The 18433-nt window shown below is 34.2% G+C and overlaps 2 protein-coding genes across 3 annotated transcripts in view; one reads left to right on the forward strand and one right to left on the reverse strand.

Annotated features, from left to right (window-relative positions):
* Positions 1-9482, reverse strand: part of LOC119066104 (unconventional myosin IC) — a 20722-nt gene extending 11240 nt beyond the window's left edge. Inside the window, exon 1 of the mRNA XM_037168382.1 lies at positions 9441-9482. The gene's annotated coding sequence lies outside the window, so the exon portion shown is untranslated. The remainder of the gene's footprint in view (positions 1-9440) is intronic.
* Positions 9483-13890: 4408 nt separating this feature from the next.
* LOC119066426 lies at positions 13891-16331 on the forward strand. Of its 2 annotated transcripts, XM_037168907.1 has the most exons (7): positions 13891-14405; positions 14583-14742; positions 14821-14952; positions 15016-15051; positions 15112-15254; positions 15306-15526; positions 15588-16331. In XM_037168907.1, the coding sequence occupies exons 1-7, from the start codon at positions 13944-13946 to the stop codon at positions 16276-16278; spliced, it is 1845 nt and encodes a 614-aa protein (XP_037024802.1). In that variant the 5' UTR covers positions 13891-13943; the 3' UTR covers positions 16279-16331. The 2 variants fall into 2 exon arrangements, with proteins under 2 accessions (XP_037024802.1, XP_037024801.1); XM_037168906.1 differs by having other exon boundaries at positions 15016-15254.
* Positions 16332-18433: the final 2102 nt, after the last annotated feature.

The following is an 18433-nucleotide window of genomic DNA, read 5'->3' on the forward strand; positions in this document are numbered from 1 at the left end:
GACTTTCCAAGATATTCTCAATAAATCTCAAATGATTTCTGCAAACTTGTTTCCCTGTAGAAACGAACGCTATAAGTCCATAATTGCACCAAATGACACGAAATTAACTTTTTAGAAGATTTTTGGTTCATTCTGCTTCGAAGTAAGGTGAAATCACCTCGACTAAAACGTTGCCAAAATTACATTTTTTCATATAAAAACTGAAGATTGGTATCATTCGAAAGCTACAGCATATCACGAGAAATAGTATTTTACATGACTAGGGATAAAAAGATGAAAAGTAGAGTTTTCGTGTGAATTTTGTTGATCCGAGGCGAAGCCGAGGTCAATAAACACACGAAAACGAGACTTTTCATTTTTATCCCGAGTTATGTAATGGATTTTACATGTTGAGGGCGTCGAAAGAAGTGCTTAAAACATGAAAAGTACGGTTTTCGACGCATGTAGCATGTAAAATAACTTTGGCTCGATCAGCTTAGTTGGGTGAGTGAAGTAGGTGAAATCAGCTTTTTAGTGGTGATAAGTGTCATCCTCGAATTTTGACTCGTCGAGGTTATCTCGAAAAAAAATGTAACCATTTTTTTTAAACGGTTTTGAGCCAAAGCAACATATTCAGGGTGAAACAACCACCAATTTCGAAAAAAAAAAAAATTCTGGCAGTTAATGACCACCGAAAAATATCACTTTTATAGACACATCTCCCACAAATTGGGCTTAAACTGCGCGTCTTGACCATAGCTTACAGGAAAAAAAAAAGTTTACCGAAATCAGTTTACATTTGGTGATAATATTTCGAAAAGTCACAAACGTGTAACGCAACTAAGTCAGCATCTTTAATCACACAAGTCACGCATCGCAGGCTAAAAAATCCAATTCTTGTTGGCATGAAAGCACTGGGTCTCCTGAGTATTAGAAAATTGATAGACTGATTTGTTACCGAAAAACATAGCCAACACAGCTCACTGTATGCCTCAGAAATGACGAAATTTGTAACGCAGCTAACCCTGCAGCTACCCATATAGGAAAGTGTGAGAATAAAAATAAATAAATAAATGAAAACGTTCTTCCAAAAGGAATCTCTGATTATCCCATGAAATCTATGGAATTAAAGACATGCTACTATCTGCAAGTTAGCATTATGCACAGGGATGCAATCTATCTTTCTTGAGACCTCGCATTATTATGAACCGATTCGAAATCCGACGGACGCGATGATTCCTTACTTGATCACTCAGATATACTAGTAAGAACTCTACGAACTGTAGGCGCACCAGAATAATACAATTCACATGTTTTTCCATGAAATCTTAAGCATTGTTCTAAAGATATGAACCGGATTATGAACTTCTACGATCCAATTGATTTCAATGGTGAAAGAAAAAATTTCATTACCACTCTAATTGTATGCGTTTTACTTGGAGGTGTTACTCTGTTTTCACGTTTTTGCATATATTATAATTGTAATCATAAAAAATGCATTGGAAAGATGTGAAATGCAATTTAGCAATAACTGCATATTACATGCTCATTACCAATCGCTACTGATATAGGTAGAAAAGTCGGGCAAAATCACTTACTTATTTAATCTCTCGTACAACTTGAATCTTAAACAAGAAATAAATATTTCCTATAGTTAAACGACAGTACTAGTTCGAGAAGTTATGAATTTTGATAGTACCTCCATCTAGAACACAAATTATTGTAGCTACCTAGGTGAAATAATAGCAGTGAGAAAGTGCTATTATTTCGTCGTCGCTAGATAAAATAGCGTATTCACCTCTGTCCAAATGTTTATTTAGACACTTGGGGTTATACCATTGGCCTTCGGCTCATGCAATAACTCCCCAAGTGTCTAAATAAACATGTGGACAGAGGTGAATAATCTACTAATATACCAACGTATAAGGTAGAACTTTAAGTAAATAAATTTACAAGAACCCTCAAGTAGATCATAAGAGAAATCTTGTAAAGGATTTTTGTTATTACAAACATAACCAATAATAATTAGCTGACAACCAATTCAAATCATAAAATGTTACGATCCACATTACTATGTATTCATCATTAGACCCGATTCTAGAAAATTAATGATGTTATTTAAAAACAAAAAGAATGAAGAAACTCGTTTACATTTACAACCAATAATACGATGAGATGTGTTTTTAAAAGTTCATGACACATCAGCTATCAGCAGAAACTGAATATTCCTCCAACGGTGTTTTAAAACAATGTCTGCATCTTCTCGCATACAAGATATCTCTGTGTATCGTATATAGAGACGATGCAGTCATCTTTGCAAACTTAAAACCAACAAAATGTATTTATGGCAGTTTGAATGCACAAAACCACATTTACAAAAAAAAAACTTAAACGAGACGATTCTGTACGAAACATGCGATGCACAAAATACTGGAGCACGATGCTGCTATAAATCTTTTTGGTTTGTCAATTTCGTTGATTTATTTTATTTTATTTTTTTGTCAATTTGTACAATAACATACACACGGGTTTGATTTTGAAATAAGACAACACTCGTCAAGAGTGCAGCTCACCAGGCTAACGAAAACATATCAGCGTTTTGTTTTGAGTTTGGGCTATTTTTATAATGTTAAGACTGCAGCATCATTTATGATTCTCCTTTGATAAATCTCAATCTCTCTAAAACTTCTTGTGTCGCTTTCATATAGTCGTAAATTATCAGCAGATGTGCGATATATGGGATTATGATGGAATTAAGGTTAATGTACAATGACTTAAAAGTGTTTCGACATATTCTTTTACTTCTGTTCACAAATTACAAACCGTCTTCCTTGATTGGATACAGTTCCGAGCGTGTAAAGTAAACCATATTTAATGATATCAATCAACTGCTCGGTATCTGAGCCTCAGATGAGGATATAATTTAAAAATGTTTAAATATGTTCCGCTAAAAAAAATGCTTAACGCGTCAGAATCAATCTTTTCTTTCAAAAATATTTTCATCCGTCAAAGTAAACTTAAAAAAAAAAACATTTTCACTCGCCAAAAACATTTTCATGCATCAAGCGATACAAAAATGTCTCCCTGTCTGAATGCTCCACCACGACCTAAATGGACAAAACAACTCACGCGTCAAATAACGGATGAGAATAAAGAAAAAATAATCATGCGCTCCTCCTAACTGTTACTCAGCAGTCGGGCTCCTCGAGAGACCATCCTTAATGGTAACCATATTATGATTTGCTCTAAACTGTCCTGATAAATAAAATTTGCAAATACCAAATCTAAGAACCAAAGATATATTTAAGTTTCATCGGTTGGGTCAATCAATTAATCTGTTTTATTTAACATCATCAGACTGCCAGCTATTTGCAGAACTTTTTAAAATTATGATCAATGATCGCATTCACTCTCTCACTGGCACATACAATAATATAATGGTGTATGATTTGTATGAAAGTAATAAATTAGTGACTTTGTATACAGTTTTCTCTTTTCAAAAAAAGAACCACATTGCAAGTGTCAGATGACATTTATTGATTATTTATTAATTCAGAGCCTCCACTACGAACATATGGTAAAGTGGAATCGCTGATTAGGTTTTTTTATCGCTTGTACGTACGCAATGAACGTAGAAAACTCTACTGCTAAGTATAAGGTAATGTGATACATATATGTGAAGGCAAACTGAATTAATGAAAAAAAAGCAAGTTCTTACCATTTTGTCATCTGTTAGAAACAGACAAACCCTGAATCAACGAACATCAGCAAGTATTCTCTTATATAGATCAAAAACGTATATGTTAAAACTAATGAAGTAAAAGATTGGATCAAATATGTATCGAATCAAAAGTATAAAGAAATAACAGACTCGATAAATTACTCTAAGGCTTGATCATAAGGTTGATCATGAAAAATAGTGGCTTTCTTGAAGGTGTCATTAACTTTTAATTTTTTTTAATATACTAAAATTAGTTCTTCTTTGAACTGGTTATACATCAGTATAACAGTTACTGTATGGAATACATTACAATGTTCTCTAATTAAAAGTTGGATATTTCAATCGTCAACTGTATAGACCGTACAGTCCGTACATTCTTCTACGCACTTGACGCTGTCTATTGAAGTCTCACATTTTTTGTTTTTAATTTTCTTACAATGCTCTTCGGAAACAAGTTTTTTTTAGGTTCGATTAAGTGCATGGCAATACTTTTTTATGGATTCCAATATAATCTTGTCGTAAAACACTTAACATTATGAGAAATGTGGAAGAAACAAAACAAAAAAAAACGTCCATAGAAAAGTCGACAAATAAAAATGAATTATCACAAAAAAGTGATGATTGATTGCTTCACTGTTATGTTGGTTAATTTTTTTTTATCCTAAAGCCATTATTTTCCGGTGACAATGAACATCGTTGAGCCAAACCTCTACCAAGCAGTCACGACTTATTGTAAATATTGGCACGTGCTTTCTATTTTCACAAATCAAAAGCTCAAAAGATTTTTTTTTCTTATTTCGTTATTTCTCTTGCTATTGTAATCCTAATTCATTTAAGAACAGCGATGTCACTCCTTAAATTTTACTATGGAAATAATAAAAGAACGAAAAAGAATTTCTGTATGAGATTTTTAATAACGTTAATTGAATAGATGACTAAATTTGCTGTGAAATACGTTGTGAGAATACGGTCACGGAATCTAGTCTCTTTTAAGATTGGAACGCGCAAGAATACTTTTAACGACTAATAAGCACAATACGAAAGACAATGAAATATTCAAACTTACATTGTTTAAAAACTTCTAGATTTTGAGTGGATTTTTTGTACAGATTTGACTTTCAAATTTAAATTAAGTTAATTTATTTTGAACAGAGGTCTAAGCCGAACTGTTTACACCATACACTTAGACTTAACTAAGAACAATAAGACTTTAAAACCCACATTATCTTCCTTATCGCAAAACATTGGTTTCTCAGTTCAGCCTGCGTTTAAACTCACACCAGAATTTCTTTTAACATTGACTTTACCCTCCAAACAACGAATGTTTTGTATTCTAATCATTGATTCATATCAGACACCAAGTTTCATGGGTGAACTTTACGTTCTTCTTTTCTCTAAATGTTTGTCATCACACTATTTATTCGCATATCTTAAAATGCTTTAACATTTTACATACTTACAGTTTTAATAATTTGTTTGTGGAAACGACCGTTCTTGAATCATAGCACTGTTCAAATATTAAATCTTAAGAATATGTGAATATGATAACCAGTATTATGCCATCATGTTCGTTTTTGTTGTTGTAAACATTTCTTCAGTCTTCTGTTCAACACAGAATTTTGTTAAACGTAAACTGTCTGCAGAGAGTAGGTATGTTCATGTCTCGCTTATTTACAATTGTATACACAAATGCGATAATAGCTAAATTGCTATTGCATGCACACAACTTATGAGCTGAGCAGTGGGGTATGCTGAACAAGCAATACAAGAAATGAACAACTGAAAGTATTAGGAGCTTTAGGTGTGCCATGTATACTACACATATAGTAAAAGATTTACTCAATTGACAGAAAAATGAATCGTCAAATAATACTTTTAAATGGTTGTCATAACAATAAATGGTAGCAGAGGAAATGGAAAAACCTTTAACAAAAGCGAAAGTCATTATTATACACAATATCGATTTCGGTTGTCTGGGAAAATGTTTGGTTTTCGTTATAACCTTCCTTAACTGTCGTAATATTATGTTGATTTTGGTGAAATGATTCGACACAAAAAATCATTGTTTTTATTAGACTAAAGCTAAACATCCGTACATTTTATAAAATTGTTGCCAAACAACCCTTTATCCATTTAGGGGTCACAAGATTTTTTTCTATGAAGATTTATGAGCATAGATTTTGTAGAACTTGAGACGTAACTGCTTTAACTTATGAACTGCCATCGATCTACAATATCGTCTACTTTATTACTACTTTAAGTAGATAAACTTTCAATCGAGCTCTTAGCTTATTCCTATGCAACAGATAACCCCGATCGGGGTGAATGGCTAGAGCTACTAACAACTGCATTTATTTATTTAAAAAGATGTGTGAAGTAGAAATTCCAAAGAAAAGAAAACTTGAGCTTAGACTATACACATTACACACAGCAATTAATATAACATACACTTGAAGTGGTAGGAATTACACATTCGTACGATGAGTCATAATACACACACGAATTCTTCTCGTTGCGCGATTGTATCTTGTTATTGTTAGAAGAAATGCCATAACACGATCAGAGTAAAATTTGTAAAATTTAAACAATGGCTACATTTCACGGGCGAAATTCTACCATTTTATGGCTATGAAAATGAAACGACTAGAAACGTCTTCAACCTTGTATATTCACTGAATTATATTCAGGGTTGCCTTTATCGCTATATCTTTGTGTTCAGTGTATTTCGCTGTGTCTCCTCTTTATTTCAACAGGGACAATTTTGACAATCCTTTAGAGATTAGAACGCATCCCCACTCTCCATATATTTTGCTCTTCGTATTTTTGAAACGGGAAACGCCTGGTCCCCGGCTCAAGATGTGAAGTCTGAGTCTAAGTCTTATCTTTCAAACATGAAATATTTTAACATTTTCAAAAAGATGCCTTTTGTAAACGGTGAGCTACCCATCTAATCATTTATTACTTCTTTTGTTCAAATTATCGCCTAATGTGCAATGCAAAATCTTTTACTTCATTAGTTGAAACAGACGTTACGACTGAACAAAATTGTCATTAGTTAACATTTGCGTTCATTTCGCAAAAACTATGCCTAAGTGATACGAATTAATGATTCTCAGACAAATCTGCCGCTCCTGCCTGTGCATTTACTATGGTGTGGTGTACTACCACATTTTTAAAGATGCGTTGCTCAGGATTCTTTTTTTATTTAAAGATTTTTTACGATCAGTACAATATATTTCCATATTCCTTTCGAATAATGCACGAAACTGGTGAAATTACTATTGATTTACACCGCATTAGATTCAGTTCCACTTAAAATGTTTATTTGAAAATGGTCGATAAAGTTTAATGGCATAAAATTAAAATTAATTTTCATATTCGAAAAATTGTATTAAAAAAAAATTCAACGGCTCGTGTGTGGCTAAGCATATTTATACTAGATTGTGCACATTAAATAACCGAATAACGAATCGTCAACTATATTTTAAGTATCACTATTAAACGTATGTACCAGCACGCACCAGATAAGTATAAATGTTATTGCCCGTTAAACTCAACAACATCTTTTTTTTTGTTATGACTCAGAGTTTCCCTATAGTACAAGGTAGGTATAGCACATGGTTTTACATACTCATTCCTAAGAAAATAAATTCAAAACATTTAATTCAGAAACTAATGTTCTTAAATTATTTGTCTTTTTAAATGTAATTTTTTTAATGACATATGGCTATTAAACAACCCAACCCAGAGAGCCATAAAAAGATCAAATTTACAAGTTGTGTTCATACAACAATTCCAGCAAAAGGATCACCACAATGTCAGAGTTGGAATTTGTTATTTCAAAACACTTAAGTTAAATTTTAAAGTTAAGAGTCATTGACCGTGCACATCACATACATATAGCAAACTATATAATGGTCGATGTAAATTTCCAACCTTGTACCATGTACCATGAAATTAATGTTATTTACATAGTGGATTGTAATGTAACTCCGAAAATTAGGTTATCTTTCGTGTTTTGCTTTTAAAGTGAAACAATGACTGTGATTGCACAAACATCTGTAATTTCCATTCCGGAAATGCAGATTGTTTGCAATTAAATTCAAAGCAATCCAATCTGACCTCTATTGTTTCATCGAAAAATGGTGAGAATGATCTTATACACGAATTAACTTAAGAAGAAGAAGAGATCTAATGAACGGCAACAACATAATTATTATTCCTACAACTTTCTCGTAACAGGTGGTCGTTACGAAATGGAAAGCACAAGGGGAACTTGAACGCAAGATTTTTGAATGCGACTTAGTATTTACGATGGTGCCAAAATTTGTAAAACCAAACTGACTTCATGAGTGTTAAGCTAACAATGTTGGTGTGTGCATGCGAAGGACGCTAATGACTCTAAGTAATTCGATATTACAGAAAACAGCATCTCGCTGTTTATCTGAAAAAATTTACAGAATTAAAGAGCAGTAGCTATATGTGTAGAAAAACACTCATTATCGAACATTCCATTTTACTTTTTTAAGTAGAACTTCTATTCTATCAAAGCACCTAGCATAGTAGCAGAATGTTGCTTATGTCAAATAGAGGAGAAAATTACGACAGTGTGCCATCTAATTGATATTTTTACACCGTTTCAAGGCCATATCGTTGGTTTAAATATTGATCCATGTGACATAAGCAAAATTCAACTACTACAGTTGTGTCGGCGACTTTTAAATAAGCGTCGCATTTCGTATCAGCTGTTTTTCTCTGAACACTCATACAAAACAAACTAAACTGTTTTTTACGTCCTTAAACGGTTTTACTAAAACCATACGCGTACGTGTAACTATATCACCCGTGCCAACAAGTGTATGCGTTCGTATGAGTGGATCAGCTGAACAACAGCTGTAGCAATATGTATCACTTATGTGAAAGTCGCAGACTGTAGTGCTAGGTGCTTTGATTCTATTCTATCCAATGTTTCACCTGCACAAAAATGTTCATTTATTTTACCTTCATAAAATGTTTCATTTAGACGATAAAATCAGTCACTAAGTTTGAATTCATTATCACCAATCTCTAACTGATATTAAAATTATTAATTGTAATCGCTTCATTGTCATGGCACTGATTCACTCGTAATGCCATATGCATACGTTTAATTGAAGAACTCACAAAAAAATATGAATTTTCGATTAAAATTTCTGTGAAAGGTTGTATCGCCAGAACGAACAAATTTCGAAATAAAGACATGATTCTTCCTTATCGTGGACATGACTTACTTAAATAACAAAGAAAAAAAAAATGGTTAAAAAACTGGTAAACTCATTCGGTTTACATGTCAGCATTAGCATTGAAAATGGAAGGCTAGATTCTCTGTGAAAATCGGCACCTGTATACTGATAACAGTTCCACAAATTTATATTTCATGTTGCTATTCAGTTATCGTACTACTCGAAAAAGTGTTTCGGCTCATTTGCACGACACCTTCCAAGTTTGATTATCAAAATGCATTCCACTTTGCAGGTATATACTACTTTGGTATGTTTATCATATCAATGAACAGTGAGTGACTAATGGATGACTCAGTATGGTCATCGAAATCGTTGAAAAAAGAAAATGATGCGGGCGCCACACCATTCTTGATGAATTGCATTACTCTATAGCATATAAGACACACTGGGAATTTAAGTTGAATACGCGAAAGTTGATACAACATATATTCATTTAGAACCAGTCCAGATGGACTCACCGTAATTTAAAACTTTGAGTAATCCGTTACAAAATGTGCAGTGTTGGACCCATTAACTGGTCTGCAGCTCATACCACCCTCGGTTTGAACGTTCTTCCAACTGCCAGTGAATGTTCAATAAAGACACAAAATCACTTGTCACAAATCAGCAATAATCGTTTCACAATAAATTAATGGTAGCAGATAAACGTTGCATTAAAACTAACCAATATTGCTGATTATTTACGTCGTAAACCGTGTAATGGTAACCGGCTTTATTAACCGACTTGTTTCAAACGAATAAAATTTAGAAAAAAAAATCTCTTTGAAAACGAGCACAGAAAAGAATTCAATGTCGCAAGCACCAATAATGTATTCCAATCGGATCACGCTTTGAAAAACGACTGATTCAACGGCTAAAAAAATTATTTTAATATGAGTGTGGTTAGTGCGAGTACGAGGAAAGAAAATCCGTAGAACTGGTGCGGTTTATTATTATGTATATAATACTCTTCTGCTTTGCTAAATTCGTTATTTTTGAGAGTGGATACGCGATGTTTATAGTATCGACTATATACAATAAACACCTCTTTACCCGGCTACGCTCGTATATAATATGTTCGTTCAATGGGCTACATATATTGAGAATGACGATGGTTATAAAGACTGTTTCTTAGACTTATTTCAAAGAAGTTGCAAATACACCTAGACGTGTGTGTTATTAGATTGTTTCCCTAGTATATAAAAGGCTTTTGAAGTGGACAGCCCAGTAAGTTTGATTCTGGTTTTAATTTTCCCTAACGTACTAGTAACAACGGTAAAATTCAGCTGTTTATGCTTCACAATGTTGATACTTCGGTTGTAACTTAACACCCAACAAGTCAAAACCACACGAACTCTCTGTCTTATAGTCGCCGATTGAAATATATGTGACATGATGACACCGTGTAATATACATAATATTTGATGAATAATAAGCAATATGGGTCTAGTGTGTGTTCAATTCTATATATAACAATTTTAGTGCACTGTTAAAGAAACGAAGAACACTACGTACATAGGAATTAAAGGTAAAAATAAGTGAAGAAGGCAGAGGATGTATCAGGTTTATAAATAAGAATAATTGGCGTATGTCTTATGTATAACATCGATGAACTTATGCCCGTTTCTTAGCGTTGAGAACTCTCTGTGTGTGTATTTTCGGATGTTTTCAAAAATTGTGGTGAACACAAAAAGGATATGGACAGTTGAATGGCTTACACAAATTTCAGGGTCGCATTCAGGAAGGGGAATATCCTAGTGGAATAAATATTGTTGGAGTTTATGAGACGTAAAATACGGTTCATTACTTCGGCTATCATCAATTTTGTTCGCATACAATCACCCACAATCTATTTTTCGTAATTTGAAAATATTTTTAGTGTAAACAAAACTGTACAATTTGAGCACACACAAAATAGCTCAATAAAATGTTTTTAATTAAATATTGCCAGTTCCTTTATTTATTGAATGAGTAATGCGAAGAAACACATGACTTTGATGTCTGCGTCTGATAATCTCATCAAAACTTTATGATCGTTTCAATCGGCTTCTATATTCAACCTGCGTTATCTCGAGCATTAGAGGTCATTCAAATAAACAGTTCACTCACTATTTAGAACGGAGGGGTCGGACGAAGGTGTGAACTATACCTCTTCAAAAACACATTTTATGACGGCATGACGAAAATTGGGGATAAAAATGATCTTATGAAATGAACGAGTGAAGGGTAAAAGGTAAATCACTTCCAAAATGGGTGTGACACGACTCTTTGAATATGTGTATAGCTCAAGACAATTATTTAGACTCCATTGTGATTTTCCATTTCTCCGGAGTCGTTCTCTTATTAAATTTTTATGCGATTTTAACGATAGACTGCCCTATGGTCGTTTGAACATAGCTTTGACTAACGCCTGCCTGAGCATTCCAGATCCGAATTGAAAACTATAATCTGCTATTATCACAAAATGCCCAACAATTTTACTCAAATAATGAATCCTGCAACTAAAACTGTAAGTATGTTGGCATTGCCCTCCGAGCAGGTGGCTGGACTAACTGTTTAACTGATGACCGCAGAAAAAGAAAATTTGTTTTTAACACAGTTGGTATCGCAAGTACAGCGATAAAAACATGTGTTAACGCCCAGTGACGAGTGGCCTCACCGAATTATGTCACAGCATATGGTCATTGGAATATATTTTTTTAAATAAATATTTTAGAAATGTAGAGAACATGCTGACCTTTGTCATTGAATATAGTCTTTTCTCGGCTCATTGTAATTGATCGAAAAATTTTTCTTTATGTGTTCTTTAGTTCGGAACATATTTGAGATTGTTTAGAGTTTTAACAGTCATCGATGGTCCCAATCAATTAGTTATTTGTGTGTTTGGACGATTGATTTTAGCCAATTTCGCGAGTTGTGACACATGAAAAAAGTGTTTCCATGTTATGATATTTTGACACAATATTTGAAAATCCCTTAGCGAATTTAAAATTCACGTCAAAATATCACTTAAGCACTTAATTGATTGGGAACATGATGACTTTAAAGCCTTTAAATCTAAAATTGTGCTTTCATTACTCACTGTATCGTAGCCTTGACTTATAATATGCTCCCCGAGAAAATTTTTGAACTTTAAGTAAATTGAAAACTTTCGTACGAAAATAGATTATTGAGGACACCGCTAAATCAGTGTTGGATTTTTAACGTTACAAACTGGCAACGGACTAAAAGCAACACTAGAGCTAGCCCACAGCGCGAGGCTATTAGACTAACGAGCAGAAAACCAAAACAACCCTTCCTTTCACAAAATTTATTGTACACAACCAAAACACACACTCCTTTTCAAATTTTTTGAGGACACCGCATTGAGATAATAAAACAAAATTGCTTCAAGTTTATTTTTGATTGAAGATCCTGTGCAATTTTAAATCGTTACGTACTTATTCAGAGCGATTGGAATCACTAAAAATACACCCAGCTGGAATGCCTAAGATAAATCGCTAAAACAAAAGCAACAAAAACAAACAGAGAATTTGATTCTCTTCCATCCCATGTTAAGCAATGCATACAAAGAAGCGGGCTAGTTTTTATCAGTCGTTTCCGTTGAGTCCTTCCGGAGACAGCAGTATATCATTCAGTTGAACAAGCATCGAATGATTTACGTGGAAATAGATTATCAGCGAGGTGTATAATTCTTAACTGATAACACACAAAACAATTGTCTCGAAATGATTGGATTATAGTTAATACTTCATACGCAACAATGTTTAGGTTCGACAAAAAAAGTGACGGTATCTGGCGTTGCACAGCTAAATGTGCGATAAAGTTAAAATTTAGTAAAAGGTAAAACTTAACTACTGCACAAAATGGGTAGTATTACCATTAAGGGACTATTTTTTTTGCTAAAACATGCATCCACGTTAGCAAGAATTTTCATTAATTTTTCTTTTTTTCAAATTTTCCAAATATGAATTTTCTTAAAAATGGTCCTAGCACCGTAATCTAAATTGCTCCATTCATTGTTTGTTCATTTTATTGACATCATCGTATCCTAGTTACTATTTGCGAAGGTGCATTTATGCAGTAAATATCTGGTTTAAAAAAAATCTTTCATGTTATCTCAACAGACATTTTTCGCACGTAAAACACCTCAAACAAAAATCAACAGCGAAGTATTTATTAAGAACTTTTCTGTTTGACTGTCGAAAAGATGGCATGGTTGTAACGTAGAAATCATTGAATCCATAAGTTTTGAAACTTGATGTACTATATCGTGATTTCGTGAAAATCAAATTTAATCTGTTACAGACGGCAAGCATATGACCAATATTATAAATGGGAAATATTACTTCGATCGGTCAAAGTATTTTTAATTTGTTGATTTCAGATCTTGTACTTCAATTTTTTTTAACATGCATTTTATTATATAAAGGACCATATCACCCAGAGCTTGTCATAATTTTTGTCGTTGTTATGGATAACAGACATGTCAATTTCTTCTGTATAAGCATCTGCACAAATCTTAGCCCCAAAGAAATTTCAATTGGTCAATATTTTAATAAAAAGTTACAAACTTAATTTCGCAGAAATTGTCAAGTTTACTTCGAAATCAGAAGTAAATCCGAGTTTAAACTAGTTAAATCCATATTATGTTGATGAAAACAAAATGCTCGGAATGTTATTCGCACTTTTTGGAACGGAAATGATGGAGATTTTAATTGAAGATGGTGGGATTGATGTCATTAAATTTATGCTAGCTTTAATATAGATTGGAATAGCTTTCCTCTTCAATGAAACATCATTTAATATGGTCTACGTAAAGTAGGTAAATTAATGTTCATACTTTGAAATAATAAATAAATTTAAATTCCGGCCCCATGTTCAGAAATGATATCGATTCGTAATGTCCAAAAATTTTAATTTAATTTCAGTATTTCGCCAATCGTAAGAATGCAAAGTGGCTATTTTACTAAGATTACAAAATGAAAATATTTTTTCTGTTTGTTTATCTCGCTCAACTTTCATCCTCGGCATCAATTAACGACGAAATTGAAAATGTTTACGTTGATGCGCTGATCCAACGTTACAAAGTTCTAAGTGCCAATCTGTGGAAATTTGTGAGAGAAAAAAGCAATTCTCAACCATATGTCGCGGTGAATGAAATCATTACCAAGCATCAGGCTTTTTTCATGGACAGAAATCTGGAAGAATTGTTGTTCAACAATTTTAGATTGAAATTCCAATTTTATTACGAAACGAAATCGTTTAAAAATTGTTCTCAAGAAGAACTATTTGTAAATTTATTGGACGAGCTTAACGTGCCCAGCCACATCAAGGAAAAATTGATTTCAACAGACAATCACATATATTGTGTCGATGGTGTCACTTCATTTTACAGGAAAAAAGCGAAAAAGACAAGTGATCTGTTCGGATTGATATCAGAGGTAAACGCACTTTAGCACTTCTAGATTTCGTTAGATTGCATTAGGCAAAATTAATTAGATTGATGATAAACAATATGAGAAACGTTATAACTTCGATAGATTTGTGGTGGTATATAGACAGGAAAATTATCCTTCCCTTCCTCATGCTTCACTTTCCCATTTAATTTATTTCGGTAGGACTCGGACGCCTCCAGCTGTAATCATAGATCAACCAAAGTAATTGATTCGGCGAGTCAGAACATTTTTATGTTCTATCAAATATTGTCTGCATCTTTACTCATTCAATATGCAACTGAACAGCGATTCTCAATGGTAGCAGCAGTTCGTGATGGATTTGGTATACATCACCAATATATCATTAACATTGCTATCATAAATAATGACGTCACTTTCGCCTCATATTTTAAAATTTTAGACGAAACTAACATCGATGACCTACGAGACACATTCAACTACAAATACAGGAGAATTGCGGATCGAGCTGGAGAATATTTGAAAATAGCAAACAGAGACGTGTGGATGTGCGACTTGGTATTTTATACGAAAAGTAATGTTGTTGATAAAATGCACCATCGCGCATATACTAATCACAAATATTGTTACTTAACAGACGACACGACCATTCAAATAACGAACTTTTTACGAGGTTACGTTGATAATGAAATCAACTTGAATGTACATAAGTCTTGTGATAGGTCTTGTTCAGACTATAAAACAGCTAGACAGCATGGATGCTATGAGGGTACATTTTGCCATCAACAACGTAACGCAGGTCGAAAAGATACCACTTGTCCGGGTCAGATATTCGATTGTACATTTGTTGAGTCAGATATGAAGATTTGCCTTTCAGTGAGTTTACAGTAGCTTAGCAATCATTGAGTAAGGTAAATAATGTTTTAGAGTACTAACAACACCAGAAGACGATACGACTATATCGAGTATGATTCTGGTCGACGTTTTGGAAGAGAATCGTGTGGCACCAATAGGGTGGAAGTTGAGTCGTGGTGGAAATATTTTGTCTTTCCTTGCGATTATTGTTTTTGTTATTGCGAGGAGTCGAGCAAAAATTCGAATCGTTCATTCAGCCTTCACTCGGTGGTTTCAGATATACGAAGTAACAAGTACGTCAAGACGAGAAGAAACTGATGAATTTCAACTACTAATTTGTCTCTGCGTCTTCAGAATAATCACCGGTGTTGGCATCACATCGAAAAATGGAATCTTTTCCTGGACCATCTCTCAATCAGTACTTTTAAGCGATGGTCGTGTTCAACAAGTAAAAGAGATGAATTATGAGGAAGCCAATGCCATTGGCGAAGAAGACGACGAACTCGTCATTAACGATGAATTTCAAGATATATCCAACGAAATCGATTACTATACTATGACGTGGCGCAGCCGTGCGGTGGATTTAGCAACGATTACTGCACCGCCTGGTTCGGTTCTGACTGGTATTCGCTTTGCCGTTGTCAATGATCATTTATCATTCGAAATTCGTGCTACACAATTCGATTTCAATTCCGGTCGTTTGGACGGCCGAAGTGAATGGATTTCAGATAAAGTTGAACGTTCCGTCCTACTGTTAGACCGACCAGAACCATCGTATCCGATTTACACAAATGACTATGAATGCCTACGATCCATACCGTATCCGACGCCAAACAAATTCGTCAAATTTCGTCCCTCTGACCCTGATAAAGATGCAGGGCAAACAACTGTTCCATTCATTGACACACAAATGGTTCGTCCCATGCATTTGACTTTATTGTCTGGTGTGGGAATTTATTACAAATATTATTATTCGCCGGGTTTCGGCGGATTCATTGCACCGAAACTGGTTGTGTATGATATGTCGGCTTATCTGGGTGTGTAGTGTGAGAAAAGGAAAGATTTTGTGGATAAAATAAAGGTTGTGCTGAAAAATGATTTGATTGGAAAGGGTTCTGCTAGGAGAGAATCCACTTTACAAAATTAACACCTGACCCCACGAGCGTATTATCAGTAAATAGAACTCCGAAATCCCCTGATTCCTGTTATTATTTGTACCGCGTCGGACCAAAAGTTCGCTATAGCATTCAAACAAAATATGTTTAGGTCTTTGGAAGGTTCTAGACTTCTGAATATTTTAAACACTGACATCCATTCCCTAATTTGGCGAGAATGACTCTGTCACATGTGAAAGCCAAGGTCAGAATTCGGAACAATCTATCTGATACCTTTGAAGCCTTGGAAGGACTTAGACAAGGCGATGGACTGGCAGCTTTATTCTTCAACGTTGTTCTTGAGAAGGTGATAAGAGAGAGCGACGTGGAAACCAGCGGTACAATCTTCAGAAAGTTGAGTCAGTTGTTAGGATATGCTGATGACCTAGACTTAATTGGACGTAACATTGACATCGTTAAAGAGAATTTCACGAAAATTGAAGATAGGGGTGCTGAGTTTGGTCTCAAGGTCAGTGAGAGAAAAACCAAGTACATGACAACTTCGTTGTCTGATGGCAGATCAACGGACCATACGCTGGAGGTGAATGGAAAACACTTCGAGACTGTCGACAGCTTTATTTACCTTGGGTCGCTGGTCAATAGTGATATCGGATAGGAAATACATAGAAGGGTAACGCTTGGTAACAGGAGTTACTACAGTCTTCAAAAACTCATCAGGTCAAAAACACTCAACCGCAACCTTAAGTGCGAATTGTACAGATCGCTGATTCGACCAGTTGTAGCATATGGATCGGAAGCTTGGTGCATGACACAAAGTGACGAACAGACACTTTTGGTTTTTGAAAGGAGAATTCTTCGATCAATTTTTGGAGTTGTCAATGTGAACGGCAACTGAAGAAGAAGATACAACCATGAGCTGTATCAGCTTTACAAGGAGCCTGGTATAGTCAAATTCATCAAAATCAATCGATTAAGATGGCTTGGTCATGTACAAAGAATGAACGAGGAACGTGTACCACTGAAACTGCTAAATACAAATCCCGATGGAAGATGCAGACCAGGAAGACCAAGAGCGAGATAGAAAGATGCAATTGAGTCTGATGTAAAAGTACTAAGAGTGAGCGACTGTAGAACGTTGGTCCGATTGGAGAAGATTGCTGGAAGAGGCAAAAAACCAATAGTAGGTTGTAGTACCCGCCTAAGTAAGTAAGTAGGTAACCGTTTTTTATAACACAATGACGCAAGTACTGTAATGTAACTTTTCTTAAATTTATTCACATTTCTTTACAAAATATTCAAAATTTGTGGATATAATGAAACTCTGCTTTAGATGAATCGCTTACGTTTTCTTTTACTATTTTTTTTTACATTTTATTTCAAAAAATATAATTTCTTCATTTTTTTAAAAATCTTTTTCCATTTTATCATTTTGAAAGTTTATTTGTTTAAAAAAAAGAAACATTTAATAAATATACGTCAACTACACGTCTAGATTTATATGTTGAATGCGCTGCCCACCGTGAACATAATTTATTAATTATTCAGATTAACGTTAGTTTTCACCCTGAACTACCAAACTACCAATAAATGACCTCAGGCCGCCGATTACGAATTTATGGAACAAATTTCCATCTCGATAGAATGAACTCATTTATGGGTAATTCGGAACAGAAACGTTAATCACGACATTTTTATTGTAGTAAATCATTAGTTGTTTCAACCTCTGAATTTAATGTTGCCTTGAACAAAAAAAAAACTTTCTTAAGAATCAATTTGAGCGTTTATTCGTTAGGCTAAAGGATTGGAGTTAAACATCCAAACAACTTGCACAGTCGCAATTTAGAGTTTCTTCAGCTTCCGGGTCGAAGCTTAAAAAATCAATTCATTTCGAACGCAACATTAAATAAGAGTTAGAAGCAACGACATGATGTTAACCACATCTAAAAATGTAATTTGAGTAAATTGTGTTACCCAACGAAAATCCAGGCATCAACAACAAAAATGAAAATCATTTCAAAAATCCTTCTTCTTCTGCTAAATCTTAATTAACTTTTGGATAAACTGCTCCTATAACGAGACATCATC

Source organism: Bradysia coprophila, chromosome IV (assembly GCF_014529535.1).
Source record: "Bradysia coprophila strain Holo2 chromosome IV, BU_Bcop_v1, whole genome shotgun sequence".
Lineage (NCBI taxonomy): Eukaryota > Metazoa > Arthropoda > Insecta > Diptera > Sciaridae > Bradysia > Bradysia coprophila.

Excerpts from the sequence above, each read along its gene's own strand:
- LOC119066426 (XM_037168906.1), top strand. The coding sequence starts at position 13,944 with ATGAAAATATTTTTTCTGTTTGTTTATCTCGCTCAACTTTCATCCTCG. Across the intron at positions 14,743-14,820 it reads AGCAGTTCGTGATGGATTTG|ACGAAACTAACATCGATGAC; the intron begins GTATACATCACC and ends TTAAAATTTTAG. Across the intron at positions 14,953-15,015 it reads CTTGGTATTTTATACGAAAA|ACGACACGACCATTCAAATA; the intron begins GTAATGTTGTTG and ends GTTACTTAACAG.